This window comes from Somniosus microcephalus, unplaced genomic scaffold (genome assembly GCF_052327205.1).
Source record: "Somniosus microcephalus isolate GS21.2 unplaced genomic scaffold, FLI_Smic_1.0 unresolved_chr9, whole genome shotgun sequence".
In the NCBI taxonomy this organism is placed as follows: Eukaryota; Metazoa; Chordata; class Chondrichthyes; order Squaliformes; family Somniosidae; genus Somniosus; species Somniosus microcephalus.
The window spans coordinates 12,538,289-12,563,037 of record NW_028225187.1 but is presented as its reverse complement, the minus strand read 5'-3'; the positions used below and the strand labels follow the sequence as shown (position 1 = coordinate 12,563,037).

At 48.0% G+C, this 24,749-nt stretch overlaps 1 protein-coding gene across 1 annotated transcript in view; it reads left to right on the top strand.

Annotated features, from left to right (window-relative positions):
- The first annotated feature begins 973 nt into the window (after nucleotides 1-973).
- Nucleotides 974-24,749, top strand: part of LOC147084784 (NACHT, LRR and PYD domains-containing protein 12-like) — a 49,052-nt gene continuing 25,276 nt past the window's right edge. The window contains exons 1-4 of the mRNA XM_085979497.1: nucleotides 974-1,064; nucleotides 15,246-15,412; nucleotides 22,275-22,446; nucleotides 22,547-22,612. Of these exons, the coding sequence (XP_085835623.1) occupies nucleotides 1,001-1,064; nucleotides 15,246-15,412; nucleotides 22,275-22,446; nucleotides 22,547-22,612 (469 nt within the window). The 5' untranslated portion in view covers nucleotides 974-1,000. The remainder of the gene's footprint in view (nucleotides 1,065-15,245; nucleotides 15,413-22,274; nucleotides 22,447-22,546; nucleotides 22,613-24,749) is intronic.

Below are 24,749 nucleotides of genomic sequence, written 5' to 3'. Positions count from 1 at the left end.
TGCTCCCAGTGCAGAGTCTCGGCCTGTACTGTGTGAGTAAATCTCACCAATGGGTGCTCCCAGTGCAGAGTCTCGGCCTGTACTGTGTGAGTAAATCTCACCAATGGGTGCTCCCAGTGCAGAGTCTCGGCCTGTACTGTGTGAGTAAATCTCACCAATGGGTGCTCCCAGTGCAGAGTCTCGGCCTGTACTGTGTGAGTAAATCTCACCAATGGGTGCTCCCAGTGCAGAGTCTCGGCCTGTACTGTGTGAGTAAATCTCACCAATTGATGCTCCCAGTGCGGAGTCTCGGCCTGTACTGTGTGAGTAAATCTCACCAATTGATGCTCCCAGTGCGGAGTCTCGGCCTGTACTGTGTGAGTAAATCTCACCAATGGGTGCTCCCAGTGCAGAGTCTCGGCCTGTACTGTGTGAGTAAATCTCACCAATGGGTGCTCCCACTGCGGAGTCTCGGCCTGTACTGTGTGAGTAAATCTCACCAATTGATGCTCCCAGTGCAGAGTCTCGGCCTGTACTGTGAGTAAATCTCAGCAATGGGTGCTCCCAGTGCAGAGTCTCAGCCTGTACTGTGTGAGTAAATCACACCAATGAGTGCTCCCAGTGCGGAGTCTCGGCCTGCACTGTGTGAGTAAATCTCACCAATGGGCACTTCCAGTGCAGAGTCTCGACCTTTACTGTGAGTAAATCTCACCAATAGGCGCTCCCAGTGCGGTGTCTCGGCCGACGGGACCCCGTCTGCAACTGGGTTGTGGAGATCAGCGGGACTCACTGGCTTTCACTGGGCTGCTGTCTGTGTCACACCTGATGTGGAGAGTTGATCGCAACACTCAGGAAATGCTCGATCCAAGAGCTAACAGCTGTTGTACTGATGGGGAGGAGGGATTTGATATCATGTTTAACAAGCAACGTTCTACTTCTCATTTTGATATTTCCATCTAACACTCCTGTTAATATTATATCTATTACAGAGCATCAGAATCCGGGAGCACCTGTCACCGCCATGGCTGAAGGTCCAGACAGGGGAGAAGATCCAACATCTTCAAGAACAATGAGAATGGACACAGGTGGGTTCAGATAATACTTTAAATTTAAATTCTGTCCAGACAAAAGGTCCAAATCTCCTGTAAGATACTGCAGCTCACAGAGGAAGAGGGAACAGGACAGGGGCTGAGTAGAAAGAGGGAAGCGAGTGAATATCTAGAGGGACATCACAGTCACAGGTGGAGGAAACCGCTGAGTACTGGAACTGTCCAATGGATACCTGGTATTGGAGACTGTAAGGTGGATTGAGACAGTGACTCAGAGGATCGCAGTCACAGGTGGAGGAAGCCCCTGAGTACTGGAACTGTCCAATAGATACCTGGAATTGGGGACTGTAAGGTGGAGAGAGACAGTGACTCAGAGGATCACAGTCACAGGTGGAGGGAGTCCCTGAGTACAGGAACTGTCCAATAGATACCTGGTATTGGGGACTGTAAGGTGGAGAGAGACAGTGACTCAGAGGATCGCAGTCACAGGTGGAGGGAGCCCCTGAGTACTGGAACTGTCCAATAGATACCTGGTATTGGGGACTGTAAGGTGGAGAGAGACAGTGACTGAGGATCAGAGTCACAGGTGGAGGGAGCCCCTGAGTACTGGAACTGTCCAATAGATACCTGGTATTGGGGACTGTAAGGTGGAGAGAGACAGTGACTGAGGATCACAGTCACAGGTGGAGGAAGCCCCTGAGTACTGGAACTGTCCAATAGATACCTGGTATTGGGGACTGTAAGGTGGAGAGAGACAGTGACTCAGAGGATCACAGTCACAGGTGGAGGAGCCCCTGAGTGCTGGAACTGTCCAATAGATACCTGGTATTGGGGACTGTAAGGTGGAGAGAGACAGTGACTCAGAGGATCGCAGTCACAGGTGGAGGAAGCCCCTGAGTGCTGGAACTGTCCAATAGATACATGGCATTGGGGACTGTAAGGTGGAGAGAGACAGTGACTCAGAGGGTCACAGTCACAGGTGGAGGAAGCCCCTGAGTGCTGGAACTGTTCAGTAGATACCTGGTATTGGGGACTGTAAGGTGGATATAGAGAGTGACTCGGAGGATCACAGTCACAGATGGAGGGAGCCCCTGAGTACTGGAACTGTCCAGAACATACCTGGTATTGGGGACTGTAAGGTGGAGAGAGACAGTGACTCAGAGGATCACAGTCACAGGTGGAGGGAGTCCCTGAGTACAGGAACTGTCCAATAGATACCTGGTATTGGGGACTGTAAGGTGGAGAGAGACAGACTATATGATTACAGACTTAGACCCATCCTCTTTCAGAGCATTCACAGTCAAACCACAAACAACACTGTCAGATCACAATCAAATTACTATGTTCCTCAAAAAGACAGAAACAAACAACATAGAAACACAACCCAGTAAACTGTACAACACCAAAAAATCGTACAGATGGGCCAAAAACGACACGGAAAAATACCAGAAAACAATTAGCAATGCATCAACTCAAGCTCTCTTAGACACCTTTCTGGATAACATATACACTCACAATAAAGAAGGCGTAAACCGGGCAGTTAGTAAACTAAACAATATTTTTGATAATTTGGCAACAAATGCAAACTTGAAAGCTCGCAAGAACAAACCCAAAACAAAAAACTATGAAAAATGGTTTGACCGAGATTGCCATAACATGAGGAAAAAACTTAGAAAAATATCAAACCAAAAACACAGACATCCAGAAAACGAGGAACTACGCCTTACTTATTGTCAGACACTAACACAATACAGAAACACACTCAGAACCAAAAAAGAGCAATATATTAAGAATACACTCAGCTCCATGGAGGAATCCATTGATTCCAATTGTTTCTGGGAAAACTTGAAAACACTACACAAAAAACAACACGACGATTTGGCCATTCAAAATGGGGACACATGGGTAAACCACTTTGAAAAATTATACCAGAAAAACACACTAAGACCAGAGCAACACCAAATATGCAAAAAACTGGAAAAGCTAGAAATGGCCATAAAAGATAACCAAAACCCGCTGGACGCCATAATAACAGAAAAAGAACTTCTTGAAAATCTCAAGGACCTGCGACCAGGAAAAGCCTGCGGGACAGACGGCATACTAAACGAGATGATTAAACACACAGACAACAAAATGAAACTGGCTATCCTAAAACTCTTCAACTTGGTTCTGAGTGTCGGTTATTTCCCTGATATCTGGAACAAAGGACTCATAACGCCCATATACAAAAGTGGGGACAAAATCGACCCAAACAACTATCGAGGCATCTGTGTAAACAGTAACCTGGGGAAGGTATTCTGTAGCATCATAAACAAAAGACTTATAAACTTCCTTGAGGAGCACAATGTCTTGAGTAAAAGCCAAATTGGATTCCTGCCAAACTATAGAACATCCGATCATATCTTCACCCTACAGACCCTAATTGACAAACACGTTCACCATAACAAAAGCAAAATCTACGCATGCTTTGTAGATTTCCAGAAGGCTTTCGACTCCATCTGGCATGACGGTTTATTCCTGAAACTTATCGAAAGTGGGGTAGGAGGGAAAACATATGATGTAATTAAATCAATGTATACAAACAACAAATGTGGAGTTAAAATTGGAGACAAACAAACAAAATACTTCCCACAGGGGCGGGGGGTGACGCAGGGCTCGCCAATCTCACCGACACTCTTTAATATTTACATAAATGGATTGGCAAAACTACTTGAACAATCTACAGCACCCGGCCTCACCCTATATGAATCCAAGGTTAAATTCCTCCTCTATGCAGACGACCTGGTTCTGCTGTCACCTACTAAAGAGGGGCTACAGCAAAACCTGGACCTGCTGGAGTCGTACTGCCAGACTTGGGCCCTGACAATAAATCCCCAAAAAACCAAAGTCCTTGTGTTCCAGCAAAGATCCAAACATCAGGGACCCAAAATAAATTTCACAGTAGGAACAACCAAAATTGAACAAACCACTAACTACACATACTTGGGCTTAAAAATCAGTTCTACGGGAAACTTCAAACTGGCTGTGAATGAACTGAAAGAGAAAGCAAGAAGGGCTTTCTATGCCATCAAAAAATCAATCCAAATAGAAATCCCAATTAGCATTTGGCTCAAAATTTTCAAATCAGTAATTGAACCAATTGCACTCTATGGCAGTGAAGTATGGGGACCGCTAACTCAACAAGAATTTGCAAAATGGGACAAACACCCAATTGAGATCCTACATGCAGAATTCTGTAAAAGTATCCTCCGGACTCAAAGGAAAACAGTAAACAATGCATGCAGGGCGGAACTAGGCCAATATCCATTAATAATCACTATCCAAAAAAGAGCCACCAAATTTTGGAATCACCTACAAATGAGCAATCCCCAATGCTATCACTACGACGCCCTGAAATGCCAAGAGCTGACCATAAAGAAGAATACCCTCAGTCAACTAGTCCTGGGACTCAGTGAAGTAACTACTAACAATACTAACAATAACCAGCCCCAGGACAGTGACAGGGTAACACAAAGAATTCGACCCAACACAATCGTCGCTAAGCAAAAGGAAAAATATCTGACATATTGGGCAGAAACAACAAAAACCCAAAGCAAACTCAATTGCTACTTGGCCCTAAACAGACAATACAACATAGCTGATTACCTGACCATGGTAAAGGATAACAAACTGAGAAGAACCTTGACAAGGTACAGACTTAGCGAACATAGCCTAGCGATCGAAAAAGGCAGACACAGGCAGACCAGGCTGCCAAGAGAGGACAGGATATGCTCTCACTGCAGTCAGGGAGTGGTGGAGACAGAGATGCACTTCCTCACAGCTTGTGGAAAATATCAGGGCATCAGGGAGAATTTCTACCAAAAATTCTCACAAATATGCCCTGATTTCAGAAATCTGAATGACAACCAAAAACTCCCATTCCTACTGGGAGAGGAGAGAAACTGTATAACACTGGCGGCACACTATGTTACAGCTTGCCATGAACAGAGGGACAACCAGTAAACTAAGAAAAGAATATATATAAACAATGCGAATGTATATTTATACACTCAGGGATATACCTGTTTATACACTGTATGAATAGAACTGTGTTTATGTGCTAAACCATAAATGTATTTTGATGCTTTGGCAACATAAGATGTAACTTATCATGCCAATAAAGCGATTTGAATTGTGAATTGTGAATTGTGACTCAGGATCGCAGTCACAGGTGGAGGGAGCCCCTGAGTACTGGAACTGTCCAATAGATACCTGGTATTGGGGTCTGTAAGGTGGAGAGAGACAGTGACTGAGGATCACAGTCACAGGTGGAGGGAGCCCCTGAGTACTGGAACTGTCCAATAGATACCTGGTATTGGGGACTGTAAGGTGGAGAGAGACAGTGACTGAGGATCACAGTCACAGGTGGAGGGAGCCCCTGAGTACTGGAACTGTCCAATAGATACCTGGTATTGGGGACTGTAAGGTGGAGAGAGACAGTGACTGAGGATCACAGTCACAGGTGGAGGGAGCCCCTGAGTACTGGAACTGTCCAGTAGATACCTGGTATTGGGGACTGTAAGGTGGAGAGAGACAGTGACTCAGAGGATCACAGTCACAGGTGGAGGAAGCCCCTGAGTACTGGAACTGTCCAATAGATACCTGGTATTGGGGACTGTAAGGTGGAGAGAGACAGTGACTGAGGATCACAGTCACAGGTGGAGGGAGCCCCTGAGTACTGGAACTGTCCAGTAGATACCTGGTATTGGGGACTGTAAGGTGGAGAGAGACAGTGACTCAGAGGATCACAGTCACAGGTGGAGGGGCCCCTGAGTACTGGAACTGTCCAATAGATACCTGGTATTGGGGACTGTAAGGTGGAGAGAGACAGTGACTGAGGATCACAGTCACAGGGGGAGGAGCCCCTGAGTACTGGAACTGTCCAATAGATACCTGGTATTGGGGACTGTAAGGTGGAGAGAGACAGTGACTCAGAGGGTCACAGTCACAGGTGGAGGGAGCCTCTGAGTACTGGAACTGTCCAATAGATACCTGGTATTGGGGACTGTAAGGTGGAGAGAGACAGTGACTCAGGATCACAGTCACAGGTGGAGGGAGCCCCTGAGTACTGGAACTGTCCAATAGATACCTGGTATTGGGGACTGTAAGGTGGATAGAGACAGTGACTCAGAGGATCACAGTCACAGGTGGAGGAAGCCCCTGAGTACTGGAACTGTCCAATAGATACCTGGTATTGGGGACTGTAAGGTGGAGAGAGACAGTGACTGAGGATCACAGTCACAGGTGGAGGAAGCCCCTCAGTACTGGAACTGTCCAATAGATACCTGGTATTGGGGACTGTAAGGTGGATAGAGACAGTGACTCAGAGGATCACAGTCACAGGTGGAGGAAGCCCCTGAGTACTGGAACTGTCCAATAGATACCTGGTATTGGGGACTGTAAGGTGGAGAGAGACAGTGACTGAGGATCACAGTCACAGGGGGAGGAGCCCCTGAGTACTGGAACTGTCCAATAGATACCTGGTATTGGGGACTGTAAGGTGGAGAGAGACAGTGACTCAGAGGATCACAGTCACAGGTGGAGGAAGCCCCTGAGTACTGGAACTGTCCAATAGATACCTGGTATTGGGGACTGTAAGGTGGAGAGAGACAGTGACTGAGGATCACAGTCACAGGTGGAGGGAGCCCCTGAGTACAGGAACTGTCCAATAGATACCTGGTATTGGGGACTGTAAGGTGGAGAGAGACAGTGACTCAGGATCGCAGTCACAGGTGGAGGGAGCCCCTGAGTACTGGAACTGTCCAATAGATACCTGGTATTGGGGACTGTAAGGTGGATAGAGACAGTGACTGAGGATCACAGTCACAGGTGGAGGGAGCCCCTGAGTACTGGAACTGTCCAATAGATACCTGGTATTGGGGACTGTAAGGTGGAGAGAGACAGTGACTCAGAGGATCACAGTCACAGGTGGAGGAAGCCCCTGAGTACTGGAACTGTCCAATAGATACCTGGTATTGGGGACTGTAAGGTGGATAGAGACAGTGACTCAGAGGGTCACAGTCACAGGTGGAGGGAGCCCCTGAGTACTGGAACTGTCCAATAGATACCTGGTATTGGGGACTGTAAGGTGGAGAGAGACAGTGACTCAGAGGATCACAGTCACAGGTGGAGGAAGCCCCTGAGTACTGGAACTGTCCAATAGATACCTGGTATTGGGGACTGTAAGGTGGATAGAGACAGTGACTCAGAGGGTCACAGTCACAGGTGGAGGGGCCCCTGAGTACTGGAACTGTCCAATAGATACCTGGTATTGGCGACTGTAAGGTGGAGAGAGACAGTGACTCAGGACCATATTCTTGTGCAAACAGTGTGGCCCCAGAGAGCAGGAGGCCACCCAGTGGGGCAAGAGTGAGAGGCAGGTGGGGCCCAGGAATAGGAGAGTGGGACTGGTGGCAGATTGTATAGTCGGGGGAATAAACAACCTGTTCTAAAGCCCTGAGCAGCTCCTGAATGGTTAGTTACCTCCCTGGTGCCAGAGGGAAGAACATCCTTGACCGGTGGGACCACCTCTGGGAAGGAAAGGAGAGCAGAATATAGCCATGGTCGGAGCCAGTAACACGGATAGAAATACGTTTATAGAGGGACTATTAAGACTGAGGCACTAAACTAAGAAACCAGGCCTCAAGCTGTTGATCTCTGGATTGTTTTGCACTGGGCTACTTAAGGAGGGTAATAGGAGGCTGGTCATTGTGTGGCTGAGGGCTGGAGCAGGAGGGAAGTGTTCACGTTCTTGGACACTAGAGTGTGTTCAGTTGGAAGGGACGGTACTGCTGCGACCTGTACCGACCAACAATAATGGTTTTACAGAAAAGATGAATGTAGCAGTGGGAGGGTATCAGGGGATGTGACTGGAGATTGGGAAATATCCGGATCTCAGACTAGAGAGCGGAATTAATAAAAATGTGGGAGCTGAAACAGAAGATTTAAGAAATATTGAACAGTTATTGGCAAGAAAAAGGAAAGAGGATTTATAGTAGTGAGAGATAAAGTTGTGTTTATAAAAAGAAGAAACAGGGACAAGTCAACATTCCAAGTGCTGGAGCGAGTATTGAGTGTTGTGTGTGAGTGTACAAATCATTCCAAACATTCAGAAACATGAGAGATGTGATCTAGTATCTATAAGACAGGGCCTTGGTTTTCACAGGACTCAGAGGGAGATGTTTCTGGTGATCATTTTGAGGGAAGAGCAACAAATTTGTGGACGCCAGTATCAATAAAGTATTCTATGAAAACGCAACAACAACAAGAACAAACTGGGGTTTTTACAGCGCCTTTAATGTTGAAAAACCTCTCGAGGTGCTTCACAGGCGTGTTATCAATCAAAATTTGACACCAAGTCACATAAGGAGATATTCGGACAGGTAAAGTTTAAGGAACGTCTGAAAGGAGGAGAGCGAGAGAGAGAGGCGGAGAGGTTTAGAAGGTAAGGGTGTTCCATTGAGCAATGCTAAGATGGAATCCATATGTACACAGTGCAGCAATAGGAAGGGAGATAGCCCAATTCTCAATGGGTTTTACAGGCCAGTCAGCAGTTGAATTGAGATTGAGGGGTGGCTGGGTAAACTAGTTGTGGAGGATGCAATTTTGGGGAGATACAAAATATTTCCTTAACTTTTTAAAAATGATGGTGGAAGTGAAGTTTTGATGTACTAGAGGAGGATGTGGGTCCACAGTTAGAGATCACTGTAGAGAAGGATTTAGATCTGAGTAAAGTAGCCGAGGTGGAGAAGTCACTGGGCTCAGAGATATTGTACCCCAGACTATTAGAGGATGTCAGAGAGGAGATAGGAGGGACTGACCACAGCATTTCAACCCAGGTTTAATATCAGACTGTTAGAGGAAGTCAGAGCGGTGATAGGAGGGACTGACCACAGCATTTCAACCCAGGTTTAATATCAGACTGTTAGAGGAAGTCAGAGCGGAGATAGGAGGGACTGACCACAGCATTTCAACCCAGGTTTAATATCAGACTGTTAGTGGAAGTCAGAGAGGAGATAGGAGGGACTGACCACAGCATTTCAACCCAGGTTTAATATCAGACTGTTGGAGGAAGTCAGAGAGGAGATAGGAGGGACTGTTCACAGCATTTCAAGCCAGGTTTAATATCAGACTGTTAGAGGAAGTCAGAGCGGAGATAGGAGGGACTGACCACAGCATTTCAACCCACGTTTAATATCAAAAATATACAGGTGGACTGAAGGAGCCCAAGTGATGTTTCTGTTCTAATGTGGAGAGTGGATTAACTTGGTAAACAGAGACCATTGTGTAGAAACTCCACCAAATCTGTTAATCCAGGTCGAATTAGTTTGCATTTAGTGAGAAAGAGGATGATGAGGGGAGGCTGGAACGGATTAGATGCAGAAAAGTCGTATTTGAAAATTTTACGAACAATGACCGACAGGTGAAGACCCTTTGGTCCATCCAGACATTCCCAAGAAATTGCGATGCTTTGTCATACTTTGTTCTAGCTATCCCAAACCAAACCATGGGTGAGATGAAAAAAAACAGGTAAAAACACAGGCCAATTTGGGGGATTAAAATAGGGGGAATTCCTCTCCGACCCATCTAGACGATTGAAACTAGTCCAGCAGATCAATCTTACACTGAATTCCCGGAAGTGCCTTCCTGTTGTAAGAGGTGATGTCCGCACCAAACAGGAACAGGTCCAGCTCTCGCCTGAAGGAATTCACCGAGTCAGTGTCCACCGCCAGAGAAGGTATCCTGTTCCAGAGGTCGACTATCCTCTGGGAAAAGAACCACCTCCTGACATCTAACTTAAATCTGGCCTTGTACAACTTAAAATGGTGACCCCTGGCCCTCCGTAAGCTATGTAATTGGAACAAACTGTCAAATGTAACACAATCGATTCCCTTCATCATCTTATAAACCTCAATCAGATCACTGCCAAGTCTTTGCTTCTCTAAAGTGTAGAGTCCAAATTCTTAGCCTATCTTGATAACTAAGGTGCTTTATACTGGGAATTAGTCTAATGTCCCTCCTCTGCAACAGGTTCAAAGCTTCAATATCACCCACCTTATGTGGGGACCATAACTGGACACAGTATTCCAAGTGAGGCCTTTACAAGGTCTTGTACTAGGACAGAATAGGTCATCTTGTACCCTACTGGCCTATGAATGCACCCCAATATCCTCTTTTTTCTAGCTATCGCTTCATGGCATTAGTCCTGTACCTTTAGAGATGTATCCACTAGAATACCCAGATCTTCCTTTCTCCCCTTATTTAATGCCATGAAGGGTGTATGAATGTTGAGCACTCGCACTGCCCACAGGCATAACACGGCACTTATCCAAGCTAAACATCATGTGCCAGCCATGTGCCCAATCTCCTAACACATTAAGATACAGTTTTGTGGAGACATGACTATATCGGTTGATGGAATTTTGTACATGCGCTGTATATGTGGGTTATCAGAAGGTGATTGATAATGTGGCTCACAGGAAGCTGTAGCTTTTTGGTATATGATGACATGTAGCCACCTGGGTAGAAAGTGGATAATGGCCTAGAAATTCAGTTGGGCGCGCCAGCCGTTAGCGCCTTAGGAGGAGTAGATCTCGAGCGCTAGGCACTTAGCGCCCGGGTGCAGCGTGATCTGCACCTCGCCCCAACTTCAGTACACATTTAGCGCCGGCGCAAAGTCTTAGCGTGCGCCCTGCTGCGCGCGCAGATCATGACGTCATTTCGTCGTGCAACGCCCTTTGTGCGCCCCGAACCGGAACTTCACTCACGCCGGCCCATTGTGCGCCGGGCGGCCCTAACGACTGTGAAGTGGAACGGTACACAGCCGAGGTGGGCCGCGGGGAGCGCTAATTAAAGGGCACTTACCCTGCACTATAAAGGCCAGCCATTTTGCAGCATTCACTCTTGTGCAACGGTTTTTTGGACAGAGACCAAGGAGGAGAGCTTACTGGTTTGGACCAACACTAGGACAGGTATTTTTGGCTCAGGCCAGAGCTTAGCAATTATCTTTGCCTTCATTGAGAGCTCAGTGTTTGCCAGCATATAATGGGGGCTGCATTGGGTGCCAACGCTGACTTTCAGCCTTACAGACGCCGTGAGAGAGTGGCAGCCCTGGCTAGACGCAGAGGGGGCAACAGGCGTCGCCAACTGAGGCCTTACCCACCCAGGGTATACCGCCAGCAGTCCTCCTATCTGACCATGTCTGCCGTGATGTGTGTAAGGAGGCTGCAATTCAGAAGGGAGGTGGTTGCAGACATCTGCCAGCTGCTTCACAGAGATCTGCAGCCACAGCTGATGCGCAGGACGTCTCTGTCGGTGGCAGTGAAGGTGACGGTGGCTCTCAACTTCTATGCCACCGGCTCCTTCCAATCCGCTGCTGGGGACATCGCTAACATCTCCCAGTTCGCCGTGCATTGCTGCATCTGCCAGGTGACCAATGCCCTTTTCAGAAGGAGACATCAATTCATCTCCTTCCCCATGACCCTGGACAAGCAGCAGCAGCATGCAGTGGGATTTGCAAGAATAGCGGGCTTCCCCATGGTGCAGGGCGCCATTGACTGCACGCATGTGGCTTTGCGGGCACCTCTGGAGCATGCCGAGCATTACCGCAACCGGAAGGGCTACCATTCCCTCAATGTACAGCTGGTGTGTGACCACAGGCAGCGCATCCTAGCTGTCAATGCCCGCTTTCCAGGCAGCAGCCACGATGCCTTTATCCTGCGACAGACAACTGTGGCTGACATGTTCCAGGCACAGCCTCCCCCAAGAGGATGGCTTATTGGAGACAAAGGCTATCCTTTGTGTACCTGGCTCATGACCCCGCTCCGCGCGCCCACGACCCCTGCTGAAGAGGCATACAACGAGAGCCATCAAGCGACCAGGAACCTCATCAAACAAACAATCGGCGTCCTGAAGCAACGGTTCCGCTGTCTCGATCGCTCCGGGGGAGCCCTCCAGTATTCGCAGGAGCGAGTCTCCCAATTCGTTGTCGTCTGCTGCATGCTGCACAACCTGGCTATCCGCAGGACTCAGGCACTGCCACCTCACATTGGACCACCAGCTCAGGAGGAGGAGCAGGAGGAGCATGAGGAGGAGGGAGGATGAGGAGTACCAGCCCAGGAGGGACGCACAAGGTCCAAGGGCCGCCCGTCGGCGGCTTATTGAACGTCACTTCTAGGCCCCCTGTCAGGGAATGGCTTGTGCCAATGAAAGAACATGATTGCAGCCGCTCCGCAAGCCCTCAGCCAGTTAAGGCAACAAACACTTCAAAGATCAAACATGGACAATGTGAATAAATAAAATGCTTTATTGTACAAACTCAGGGCCCTTCCCACATGAAAACCAAAAAGTGACGAAACCCCCAAAAAACACTCAAACAAATTACTCGCTCCCACAACCTGGAGAGGATTAACAAAACAGTGCAACTAAAATGGCCGACATCCTCGGCCTTCGTAAAAAACAAACATCACATCCTCGGCCTTCAAAAAACAAACATCCAATTCTCGGCCTTCAAAAAACAAACATCCAATTCTCGGCCTCAAAAAACAAACATCCAATTCTCGGCCTTCAAAAAACAAACACAACTGGCCACACATTCAACTTTTTGGCCCGCTAGGGCGATGCCTTGGCCATCTTTGTGTGGCCCCTGCCCGCCCTGCTGCTCCTCCTCAAAGTAAGGCCATTGGCTGCTGCAAGGCTGGGGGCAGGCTCCAGAGGGGCACATGTCGTGACGGCAGATGCCCTTGGTGGTCGGCCTAGTCGAGGTCTGGCCGTCGAGCGGGCGGCTGTTGAATGCTGCAGCTGTGGCTGGCCAGCATCAGTCGCTGCACAGCTCCTGGCAGCTCCACTGGGGGAGTGTCAGCGGCGGCTGGAGGAATGGGGGCAAGCTGGCGGATGGCAGGCGCTTGCTGGTCACCTGAGACACTGGCACTCGCCCGGGCCAGCACTGCAGCATGCGCACCAATCTGCCGAGGGACAGACTGCTGTGCTGCTGCAGCGCGCCGGGTGCCCTGGCGATGCCTGGCTGACACAGTGAGTGTGGCAGCAGTGAGTGCCCTTGTTGACCTGTTCAGTGAACTCATCAGAGCACCCAGTGACTGCACGGCACCACTGATCAGCTGCCCACTCGCTGCCTGAGCTGCCCCGAATGCCGCCCGACTCGCTGCCTGATCTGCCCCGAATGCCGCCCGACTCGCTGCCTGCTCTGCCCCGAATTCCGCCAAACTGATGGCCTGTGAGGCCCCGACGTCGGTCACACTCCGAGAGAGGGACTCGATGGCCTCAGGCAACCGTGCCACTACCCCCATTAGCTCCGTGTGCCGGCGCTCCGAGTCCGCGGAGAAGTCCTCGAGGCGTTCCATCTCCTCGGCGAAGACCATCTCCAGACTGGAGGCCGGACTCTCCCTCTGGGGAGAAGGCCACCGAGCTGGCCGACCCTTCTTGCGTTGCTGGACGCCGCTGGGCCCAGCAATTGGACTCCCCTCCGACCCTTCCCCCCTCTGGGGAGAAGGCCGCCGAGCTGGCCGACCCTTCCTGCGTTGCTGGACGCCGCTGGGCCCAGCAATTGGACTCCCCTCCGACCCTTCCCCCCTCTGGGGAGAAGGCCACTGAGCTTCCACCCTCCTCCCGCGTTTCTGCAGGCCGCAGGTCCCATGAGCTACCCTCCCCTCCGACACTTCCGCCACGCTCCCCTCCAGGGAAGACGTGTCCCCTACATTCGCATGGGTTGCCGCGGCTGAGGGTTCCCCTGATGGGCCGCCTTCCTCTTGCTCCTCCTCCTCCTCCTCTTCTGAGGGGCTGTCACTGGCAAGTTCAGGGACCTCCTCCTCACCATCTGAAAGCAGGAAGGCACAAGAGTAGCTTTAGAGTGAGGAGAGGGCATCAGCGAGGGATGCATGAGTGGTGGCATTCAGCGCATTGGTCGGACAGTGGCAAAGGATGTAGATCTGATGCGCAAGTGGGACGAAAGAGGTCCAAAAGGTGATGTCCTTACCATTGGTGCCCAGAACAGGGTCGGCATCTCCACATGCAACGGGGCCAATCACCCGGCCACCCATGATGCGCTCCACGCAATGTTGCAGCTCGGTGAGCGGCTGGATCTGGGGTCGGCCTCCCCCGGTCGCAGTCCGGCTCTTCTTATTATTGGCCAGCTTGGCCTGCAAGTGAAAGGACGGCCTCTAAGTACAGTGTGTAGCCCTGATCTTGTGTGCACTGCCTCCCATGGTGGAATAGCCTGGCCAGTGTGTCGCCCTGATCTTGTGTGCACTGCCTCCCATGGTGGAATAGCCTGGCCAGTGTGTCGCCCTGATCTTGTGTGCATTGCCTCCCATGGTGGAATAGCCTGGCCAGTGTGTAGCCCTGATCTTGTGTGCACTGCCTCCCATGGTGGAATAGCTTGGCCAGTGTGTTAAGTGCAGAATGTGCAATTGATGTTCATGCCTGTCCCATAGCTGCTGGATGAGGGCTGGCCATTAGGGCTTTCAGGTCCCTTTGCCCATAATGTGAGGTGCACATGCAAGGATGAGGAGGGCACTGGAAAGGGTACTCACCCTGACAATCCGAGTGAGGTCATTAAACTTTTTGCGGCATTGGACACCGCTCCTGGGGACCTCGCTGTTGGCTGACACCTTGCTGGCGACATGCCTCCAGGCTCTCCGGTAGACACGGCCCGGCGCCTTCCTGCCATTGCCCGGGTACAAAATATGGCGCCTCTTCTCCACAGCACCAACCAGCACACTCAGATCAAGCTCTGAGAAGCGCTGCGCTCGTTCACGGGCCTTCTGCATGGCTTCAGGCGCTATTTGGGTCCAGCAGCAGTGCTCAGGCCTAGCTGGAGGGCTCCACTATCCAGGGCGTGGCAGCAGACCAAGTCGACCCTTCCCCCTTAAGAGCTGGCCGACGCCAGGGTTTCTGCTGTCAATCACGAGATGGCCACACCTGCGCTGCGCCCGGCCTCGGCGCTATCGATCAGCACCTCCGGCTTAGCGCCTAAAGAGAGGCGTGCTGCGCCAGTTTTAGCGCTCGAGCAAACTCTTAGGGCGAAGCTAATGAATATCGGAGAAGTGGCCTCGATTTTGCGCCGGGCGCAAACTTTAGCGGCCACCCGACTTTACCGCCCCAAAAGTGGCTACAATGAATTTCTAGGCCAATGTGTTTAGTTTTCTCCATTTGTGTTCACAGATCCGAACTCTACAATCACTGAGTTCTTGACAAAGTGCGACAATTACCAGCTGTTCTGGTTCACAAAATTCTACCGGGACAGACTGGAACAGGCGATTGAAAGAGGGGTGGACGGAGTCAGCTGGATGTTAACATACGAGAGGCATTTCAATGGACAAGAACATCGGGTAAGTGGGAGGGACACAGAATGAGTCCGGATTATCCAAACATCACAGGACTGACAGGATATCAGATCTTAGAATCACAGAATATTACCGAAGAGAAACAGGTCAAATAGGAAATAAATAGATAAACTGAAAATATTGTGAATCTGAAACAATGATATGAAGAGGTGAAAATACCCAGTGGATCCGTCCCTATCTGTACAAAGGACAGGGGAACGGTTCGGGTATAACTCATTGTGGACTGAAAACAAAGGGAACAGTTTTAGTGGGACTGGGAAAAGGAGAGGCCAGAGGCAACAGACAGGAATTACAGGGAACGTCATGAGTTTACTGACCTGGAAACTACTTGACGTAAATTAAGGAACCGAGAGATGACAAAAATCATCTGTGGAGTAAATGAGAGGCGTTTCAACATCAGAAACAAAATGGGAAAATGGTTAAACTGTATGAGACACGAACAGGAAAACTAACCCCCAAAGAATGAGGATTGAAAACCCGACGCTGTGCAGGTTTTTCCTCCCCCTACATCACCGGGAGTCAATTCCAACTTCGATAGAGACCCAATACTGGCGGTAGAACCTGTCCTGGAGCGTCACTCCCCGGGACAGCACTTCAGGTAATTACAGCAAGCAGCCTGTAATGTTCTGTCAGTTACCTGTAATGGAATAGAACTAAACGGCAATGGTAATCGGGCAGGGTGTATGATGGACGGTCAACCTGATACCAACTTTCACAGTTGATAATCTAGGAAATTTACACTCATCCCAACCTCCAGCTCACTACCTATTACCGTTAATATCCCACCTAGTCTACTCCCAACCTCCTGCTCACTGCCCATTACTGTTAATATCCCAACAATCTAATCCCAACCTCCTACTCACTACCCGTTACCATTAATATCCCAACTAGTGTGATCGGAACCTCCTGCTCGCATTACCGTTAAAATCCCACCGAGTCCACTCCCAACTTTCTGTTCACTACATATTACTGTTAATATCCCACCTAGTCTAATCCCAACCTCCTGCTCACTGCCCATTACTGTTAATATCCCACCTAGTCTAATCCCAACCTCCTGCTCACTGCCCATTACTGTTAATATCCCACCTAGTCTAATCCCAACATCCTGCTCACTACCCATTACTGTTAATATCCCTCCTAGTCTAATCCCAACCTCCTGCTCACTACCCATTACTGTTAATATCGCTCCTAGTCTAATCCCAACCTCCTGCTCACTGCCCATTACCATTAATATCCCACCTACTCTAATCCCAACATCCTGCTCACTACCCATTACTGTTAATATCCCACCTAGTCTAATCCCAACCTCCTGCTCACTACCCATTACCGTTAATATCCCACCTAGTCTAATCCCAACCTTCTGCTCACCACCCATTACCGTTAATATCCCACCTGGTCTCATCCCAAGCTCCTGCTCATTACCCATTACCAGTAATACCCCACCTAGTTTAATCCCAACCTCCTGCTCACTACCCATTACCATTAATATCCCACCTAGTCTAATCCCAACCTCCTGTTCATTACCCATTACCATTAATATCCCACCTAGTCTAATCCCAACCTCCTAATCAGCACCCATTACCGTTATTATCCCACATAGTCAAATCCCAACCTCCTGCTCACTGCCCATTACTGCTAATATCCCTCCTAGTCTAATCCCAACCTCCTGCTCACTACCCATTACTGCTAATATACCTCCTAGTCTAATCCCAACCTCCTGCTCACTACCCATTACTGTTAATATCCCTCCTAGTCTAATCCCAACCTCCTGCTCACTACCCATTACTGTTAATATCCCTCCTAGTCTAATCCCAACCTTCTGCTCACTGCCCATTACCGTTAATATCCCACCTAGTCTAATCCCAACCTTCTGCTCACTGCCCATTACCGTTAATATCCCACCTTGTCAAATTCCAAACTGCAGTTGACTCATTATGGTTAGTATCCCAATTAGTCCAGGTGCAATCTTCTGTTCACACCCCATACTCCAGCATTCCTTTCTATCCACGCAGCAATAGAAATAGATTTTAGCACATAAATGTCCACTTGCTTCTACCATAGCATGAATTCTGCATTTGAACCACCTCGTGTGTAATTCACTTTATCAACCTTCACCCCGAATTCTTCGAATTAGCCTAAATATGTGCCCTCTGGGCAATCAGATCAGTAACTTTTTATTGGATCAGAACTCTTCAGAATCTGAAGACTTGCAGCAACTCCTCACTTAATCTGCTCACCTGTAGTGGAATGAGTCCAACGTTCTCAAATCGCACTCTCTAACGTTAACTCCACATCCCTGGTAACATCCTAGTGCAATTGCACCCCAGTTTTTCCATTGCTTTTACATCCTATAAATGGAGTGTCCAAACTTGTACACAACTGGGTAAATTACCTGCCCCAGTGCTCTTGGTGTGGAACGTCACTCCCAGGGGGGCACATGAGGAAATTGAGATTTCTCAGTCTGTAATTACCTGCCCCTGTGCTCTTGGTGTGTGACGTCACTCCCCAGGGGGGAACATGAGGAAATTGAGATTTCTCAGTCTGTAATTACCTGCCCCTGTGCTCTTGGTGTGGGACGTCACTCCCCAGGGGTGGTACATGAGGCAATTGAGATTTCTCAGTCTGTAATTACCTGCCCCTGTGCTCTTGGTGTGGGACGTCATTCCCCAGGGGTGGTACATGAGGCAATTGAGATTTCTCAGTCTGTAATTACCTGCCCCTGTGCTCTTGGTGTGGGACGTCACTCCCCAGGGGGGAACATGAGGAAATTGAGATTTCTCAGTCTGTAATTACCTGCCCCTGTGCTCTTGGTGTGGGACGTCACTCCCCAGGGGGAACATGAGGAAATTGAGATTTCTCAGTCTGTAATTACCTGCCCCTGTGCGCTTGGTGTGGGACGTCACTCCCCAGGGGGAACATGAGGAAATTGAGATTTCTCAGTCTGTAATTACCTGCCTCTGTGCTCTTGGTGTGGGACGTCGCTCCCCAGGGGGAACATGAGGAAATTGAGATTTCTCTGTCTGTCATTTACCGTCCGCTCACTTTAATGGTTTGGTTTCTGCACCATTTTGTTCACGGAGTGAGTGACTGGGGGATGAATAGTGGTAGTTTTATATTTTTGTAATAGGCCAGATTTTGTGGTAGAAATAACGGCGGGGCTAACAGCATTTATCCACATTGGGCAGATGCATGGCAAATGCAGTATAATCACCCAAACTGTCCAAATCATACTGGAGTTTCTCTGCATTCTCCTCACAGCACACCCACCCACCCAGCTTTGTGTCATCTGCAAACTTGGAGATATTACATCTAGTTCCCTCGTCTAGATAACATATAATATATATATATACATATATACATATATATATATAAAAAGATCTGTTTATTCCAGCTCTTTGCTTCCTGTCTGCCAACCAGTTCTCTGTACAAGTCCTTGCCCCCAATCCCATGTGCTTTAACTTTACATGGTAGTCTCTTATGCAGGACCTTATCGAAAGCCTTCTGAAAGTCCAAATACACCACATCCACTGGTTTCCCTTATCTATTCTAACAGTTATATCCTCAAAAAATTCCAGTAGATTAGCCAAGCATGATTTACCTTTTGTAAATCCATGTTGACTTTGTCTGATCCTGTCACTGTTTACCAAGTGCGCTGCTATTACATCTTTTATAATGGACCCGAGCATTTTCCCCACGACCGATGTCAGGCTTACCGGTCTCTAATTCCCCATTTACTCTCTGCCACCCTTCTTAAATAGTGGGGTTGCATTAGCTATCCTCCGACACATGGGAACTGTTCCAGAGTCTATAGAATTTTGGAAGATGACCACTTCCTTAACTACACTAGGATGTAGATTATCAGGCCCTGGGGATTTATCGGCCTTCAATCCTGTCAATTTCCCTACAAATACTAATTTCATTCAGTTCCTCCCTCTCATTAGACCCTATGTTCCCCTGGGAGACATCTCTGTGAGGTTATTTGTGTCCTGCTTTGTGAAAACAGCACCAAAGTATGTATTTAATTGGTCAGCCATTTCTTTGTTCCCCATTATACATTCCCCTGATTCTGACTGCAAGGGGCCTACGCATGGATTCACCAATCTTTTTCTGTTCACATATCTATAGAAACTTTTACAATCAGTTTTTATGTTCCCTGAAAGCTTACTCTCCAATTCAATGTCCCCCCTCTCAATTAATCCCTTTGTCCTCCTTTGCTGAATCCTAAACTGCTCCCAATCCTCAGGTTTGCTACTTTTTCTGGTGAAATTATATGTCCTCTCCTTGGATCTTATGCTATCCCTAATTTCCCTTGTTAGCCATGGTTGAGTCACCTTATTTGTTTTATTTTTATGCCAAACAAGGATGAACAAATTCTGTAGTTCACACATGTGATCTTTAAATGTTTGCCATTGTCTCTCCACCATCAGCCCTTTAAGTAACGTTCCCCAATCCATCCTAGCCAAATCGTGCCTCATACCATCGTAGTTTCCTTTATTTATATTCAGGACCCTAGTCTCTGAGTCAACTACGTCACTGTCCATTTTAATGAAGAATTTTATCATATTATGATCGCTCCTCCCCAAGGGGCCTTGCACAACGAGGTTGCTAATTAATCGTTTCTCATTACATAATACCCAGTCTAAGATGGTCTGATTTCTAGTTGGTTCCACGACATATTGGTCCAGGAAACCATCCCGTATACACTCTAGGAATTCCTCCTCCACAGTATTGTTACTAGTTTGGTTAGCCCAATCTATATGTAGATTAAAGTCGCCCATGATAACTACTGTGCCCTTTTTGAACGCATCTCTAATTTCCTTTTTAATGCCATCCCCAACCTCAGCATTACTGTTTGGGGGCCTGTATACAACTCCCACTAACGTTTTCTGCCCCTTGGTATTTCTCTGCTCTGCCCATACAGATTCCACATCATCTGAGCTAATATCCTTCATTACTATTGTGTTAATCACCTCTTTAACCAGCAATGCTACCCCACCTCCTTTTCCTTTTTTCCTGTCCTTCCTGAATATTAAATACCCCTCGATGTTGAATTCCCAGTCTTGGTCACCTTGGAGCCATGTCTCCATAATCCCAATTATATCATATCTGTTTACATCTATTTGCGCAGCTAATTCATCCACCCTATTACGAATGCTCCTTGCATTAAGACACAATGCCTTCAGGCTTGATTTTTTAACACTCTTAGTCCTTTTAGAATTCTTATTTATTGTGGCCCTGTTTGATTTACACGCTTGATATCTCTGCTTTCCGCTTTTGCTTTTCTCCTTCCTGTCTTTTGTTTCTATCCTTGCTTCCCTTTCCTCTGTCTCCTTGCACAGGTTCCCAATCCCCTGTTATTTTAGATTACACCCTCCCCAACAGCAGTAGCAAACACTCCCTGTAGGACATCGGTTCCGGCCCCGCCCAGGTGCAAACCGTCCAGTTTGTACTGGTCCCACCTCCTCCAGAACCGGTTCCAATGTCCCAGGAATTTGAATCCCTCCCCCTTGCACCATTCCTCTAGCCACGTATTCATCTAAAATAACCTTTTATTTCTACTCTGACTAGCACGTGGCACTGGTAGCAATCCTGAGATAACTATCTTCTGAGGTCCTATTTTTAATTTACCTCCTAACTCCCTATATTCAGCTTTTAGGATCTCAATCTTTTTTTTACCTATATCGATGGTACCTCTATGCACCACGACAACTGGCTGTTCACCCTCCCCCTCCAGAATGGCCTGGATGGCTTTGCAGGGTTGACTGTGCTGGGTGTTCCTTCGTCGTGTCCGAATCCAATGCCGAAGCTGAGCGGTCTGCCCAGTTGTATTCTTCCGTATTTTACTTTGTAGAGGTTTACTAGGCCATTTCAGAGGCCATCACATTGGTGAAGGACTGGAGTCACGTATAGACCAGGCATAAAGGGCATTGGGTTTTATGACAATCTTTATTAATACCAGCTTTTTATTTCAAAATGTTTCAAATTTAAATTTGAATTCAAATTCATGAAACGTCCACGATGATATTTGAACCATTATCTCAGGATTACTCATCCAGTAACATAACCAACAGGCTATCGTTCTCGACATCTCATCATCTCTGTCCATTGTCTGATTGCACCTCTGTGAAGTGCCTTTCGACGCTTTCTTTTCTGCATTAAAGGTGTTCTATAAATGTAAGTTTTGATGATGAAAGTCCAGATTACACCAATCCCATTGCTGGATATCGGTTCCCGGTTACCGAGGTTTCATACCGGCAGCGGGTGTGTAAAATAACGGGTGTCAGACATTTCAATTACCGGGGGGGAAAGCGATTAGATTTTTCAGCATTATTTTTATTGGTCGATTCTCCGGCCCAACCCATCAACAGTGATTGTTTCGATTAGTCAGTGTAATTTCTCAGGCAGTTTTCTAGCTGTTTCTCTCACTTCAGATTCGTTCCTTCCCTGCCACTAGAGTTCTGACTCGCTGCTTTTTTTATTTCTCAGGAAATCAAAAACTGTGGCAGCAAATGTGAGAAACGCGTCTATCATATTGTCAGTCAGTGAACTGATGTCATGTTGGACACTGAAGGACAGAGACAAATAATCACATTAAAACTGCTGCAGATTCTCAGTGACTCCTCACTCTCTGAGAACTATAATTCACAAATTCCTTTGCCGTTAATGGCTGAATCAAGATATTTACAGAATATTCAGCCCATGTTCAGAATGGATCAGTACCTGACACAGTGACTGCTTCCTGTGCTCAACAACTGGGAGATCCCATCACTGAGCAGATACTTTCCTCTCATTCTCGGTGTTTATATTTCACTCAGCTCCTCGATATATTCATTGTTGTTCTTTACAGAAAGTCACTGAGCTCGTGGAGAAGGGAAACTGGGCAGAGAGTTCCAAACTTCTCCTAAATCTGGCGATGGAGAAAGGCTCTCAGGCCCGAAGGGTGATGTGGGAATCCTTTGTGAAAATGCGCCATGGGGTACCAAAGTTGGACAAAATACTGAAAGAAATGCAGGAACTTGGTACGGTAAACTCAGACACTGAATTCAAATTCAGATTCAAAGACGATTTTCTACAATATTACACAGATCTGATTTCATGAACGCTAATTGATTTATACAGGTTCTGATCCATTTGATTACATGAACATCGCACGAGGTTTATCCGAAGTACCCAGTCACCTGAGAGGTAAGTGATGAAATGGAGATTTCAAACCGCTTATTTCATTACAGAATCCAAATATTTGCTTGGAGCTGATTGTTTAAAGATTGTCAGAAACTGTGAATGAGAAGTTCAAAGACTAAGGAAATAGGATTGAACATTGGTTGGTTTCGTGATTAATCCACAAACGTTCTGCTTTGACTCAATTTACAAAAAGTGCCGATTTTTGAATTATTGTTAAATTTGCACATTTTGTATGCTACAGTTAATCCAACTGCACATTGCCTACACCTGGCAGGATCCTGATACACTGTGAGTTCCCATACACACCTGGCAGGATCGTGATACACTGTGAAACCCCATACACACCTGGCAGGATCCTGATACACTGTGAAACCCCATACACACCTGGCAGGAACCTGATACACTGTGAAACCCCATACACACCTGGCAGGATCCTGATACACTGTGAAACCCCAGACACACCTGGCAGGATCCTGACACACTGTGAAACCCCATACACACCTGGCAGGAACCTGATACACTGTGAGTTCCCATACACACCTGGCAGGATCCCGATACACGGTGAAACCCCATACACACCTGGCAGGATCCTGATACACTGTGAAACCCCACACACACCTGGCAGGATCCTGATACACTGTGAGTTCCCATACACACCTGGCAGGATCCCGATACACTGTGAAACCCCACACACACCTGGCAGGATCCTGATACACTGTGAAACCCCATACACACCTGGCAGGATCCTGATTCACTGTGAAACCCCATACACACCTGGCAGGATCCTGATACACTGTGAAACCCCATACACACCTGGCAGGTTCCTGATACACTGTGAAACCCCATACACACCTGGCAGGATCCTGATACACTGTGAAACCCCATACACACCTGGCAGGATCCTGATACAATGCGAAACCCCATACACACCTGGCAGGATCCTGATACACTGTGAAACCCCATACACACCTGGCAGGATCCTGATACACTGTGAAACCCCATACACACCTGGCAGGATCCTGATACACTGTGAAACGCCATACACACCTGGCAGGATCGTGATACACTGTGAAACCCCATACACACCTGGCAGGATCCTGATACACTGTGAAACCCCATACACACGTGGCAGGATCCTGATACACTGTGAAACCCCATACATACCTGGCAGGATCCTGATTCACTGTGAAACCCGATACACACCCGGCAGGATCCTGATACACTGTGAAACCCCATACACACCTGGCAGGATCCTGATACACTGTGAAACCCCATACACACCTGGCAGGATCCTGATACACTGTGAAATCCCATACACACCTGGCAGGATCCTGATACACTGTGAAACCCCATACACACCTGGCAGGATCCTGATACACTGTGAAACCCCATACACACCTGGCAGGATCCTGATACACTGTGAAACCCCATACACACCTGGCAGGATCCTGATACACTGTGAAACCCGATACACACCTGGCAGGATCCTGATACACTGTGAAACCCGATACACACCTGGCAGGATCCTGATACACTGTGAAACCCCATACACACCTGGCAGGATCCTGATACACTGTGAAACCCCATACACACCCGGCAGGATCCTGATACACTGTGAAACCCCATACACACCTGGCAGGATCCTGATTCACTGTGAAACCCCATACATACCTGGCAGGATCCTGATACACTGTGAAACCCCATACACACCTGGCAGGATCCTGAAACACTGTGAAACCCCATACACACCTGGCAGGATCCTGATACACTGTGAAACCCCATACACGCCTGGCAGGATCCTGATACACTGTGAAACCCCATACACACCTGGCAGGATCCTGATACACTGTGAAACCCCATACACACCTGGCAGGATCCTGATACACTGTGAAACCCCATACACACCTGGCAGGATCCTGATACACTGTGAAACCCCATACACACCTGGCAGGATCCTGATACACTGTGAAACCCCATACACACCTGGCAGGATCCGGATACACTGTGAAACCCCATACATAACTGGCAGGATCCTGATACACTGTGAAACCCCATACACACCTGGCAGGATCCTGATACACTGTGAAACCCCATACACACCTGCCAGGATCCTGATACACTGAGAAACCCCATACACACC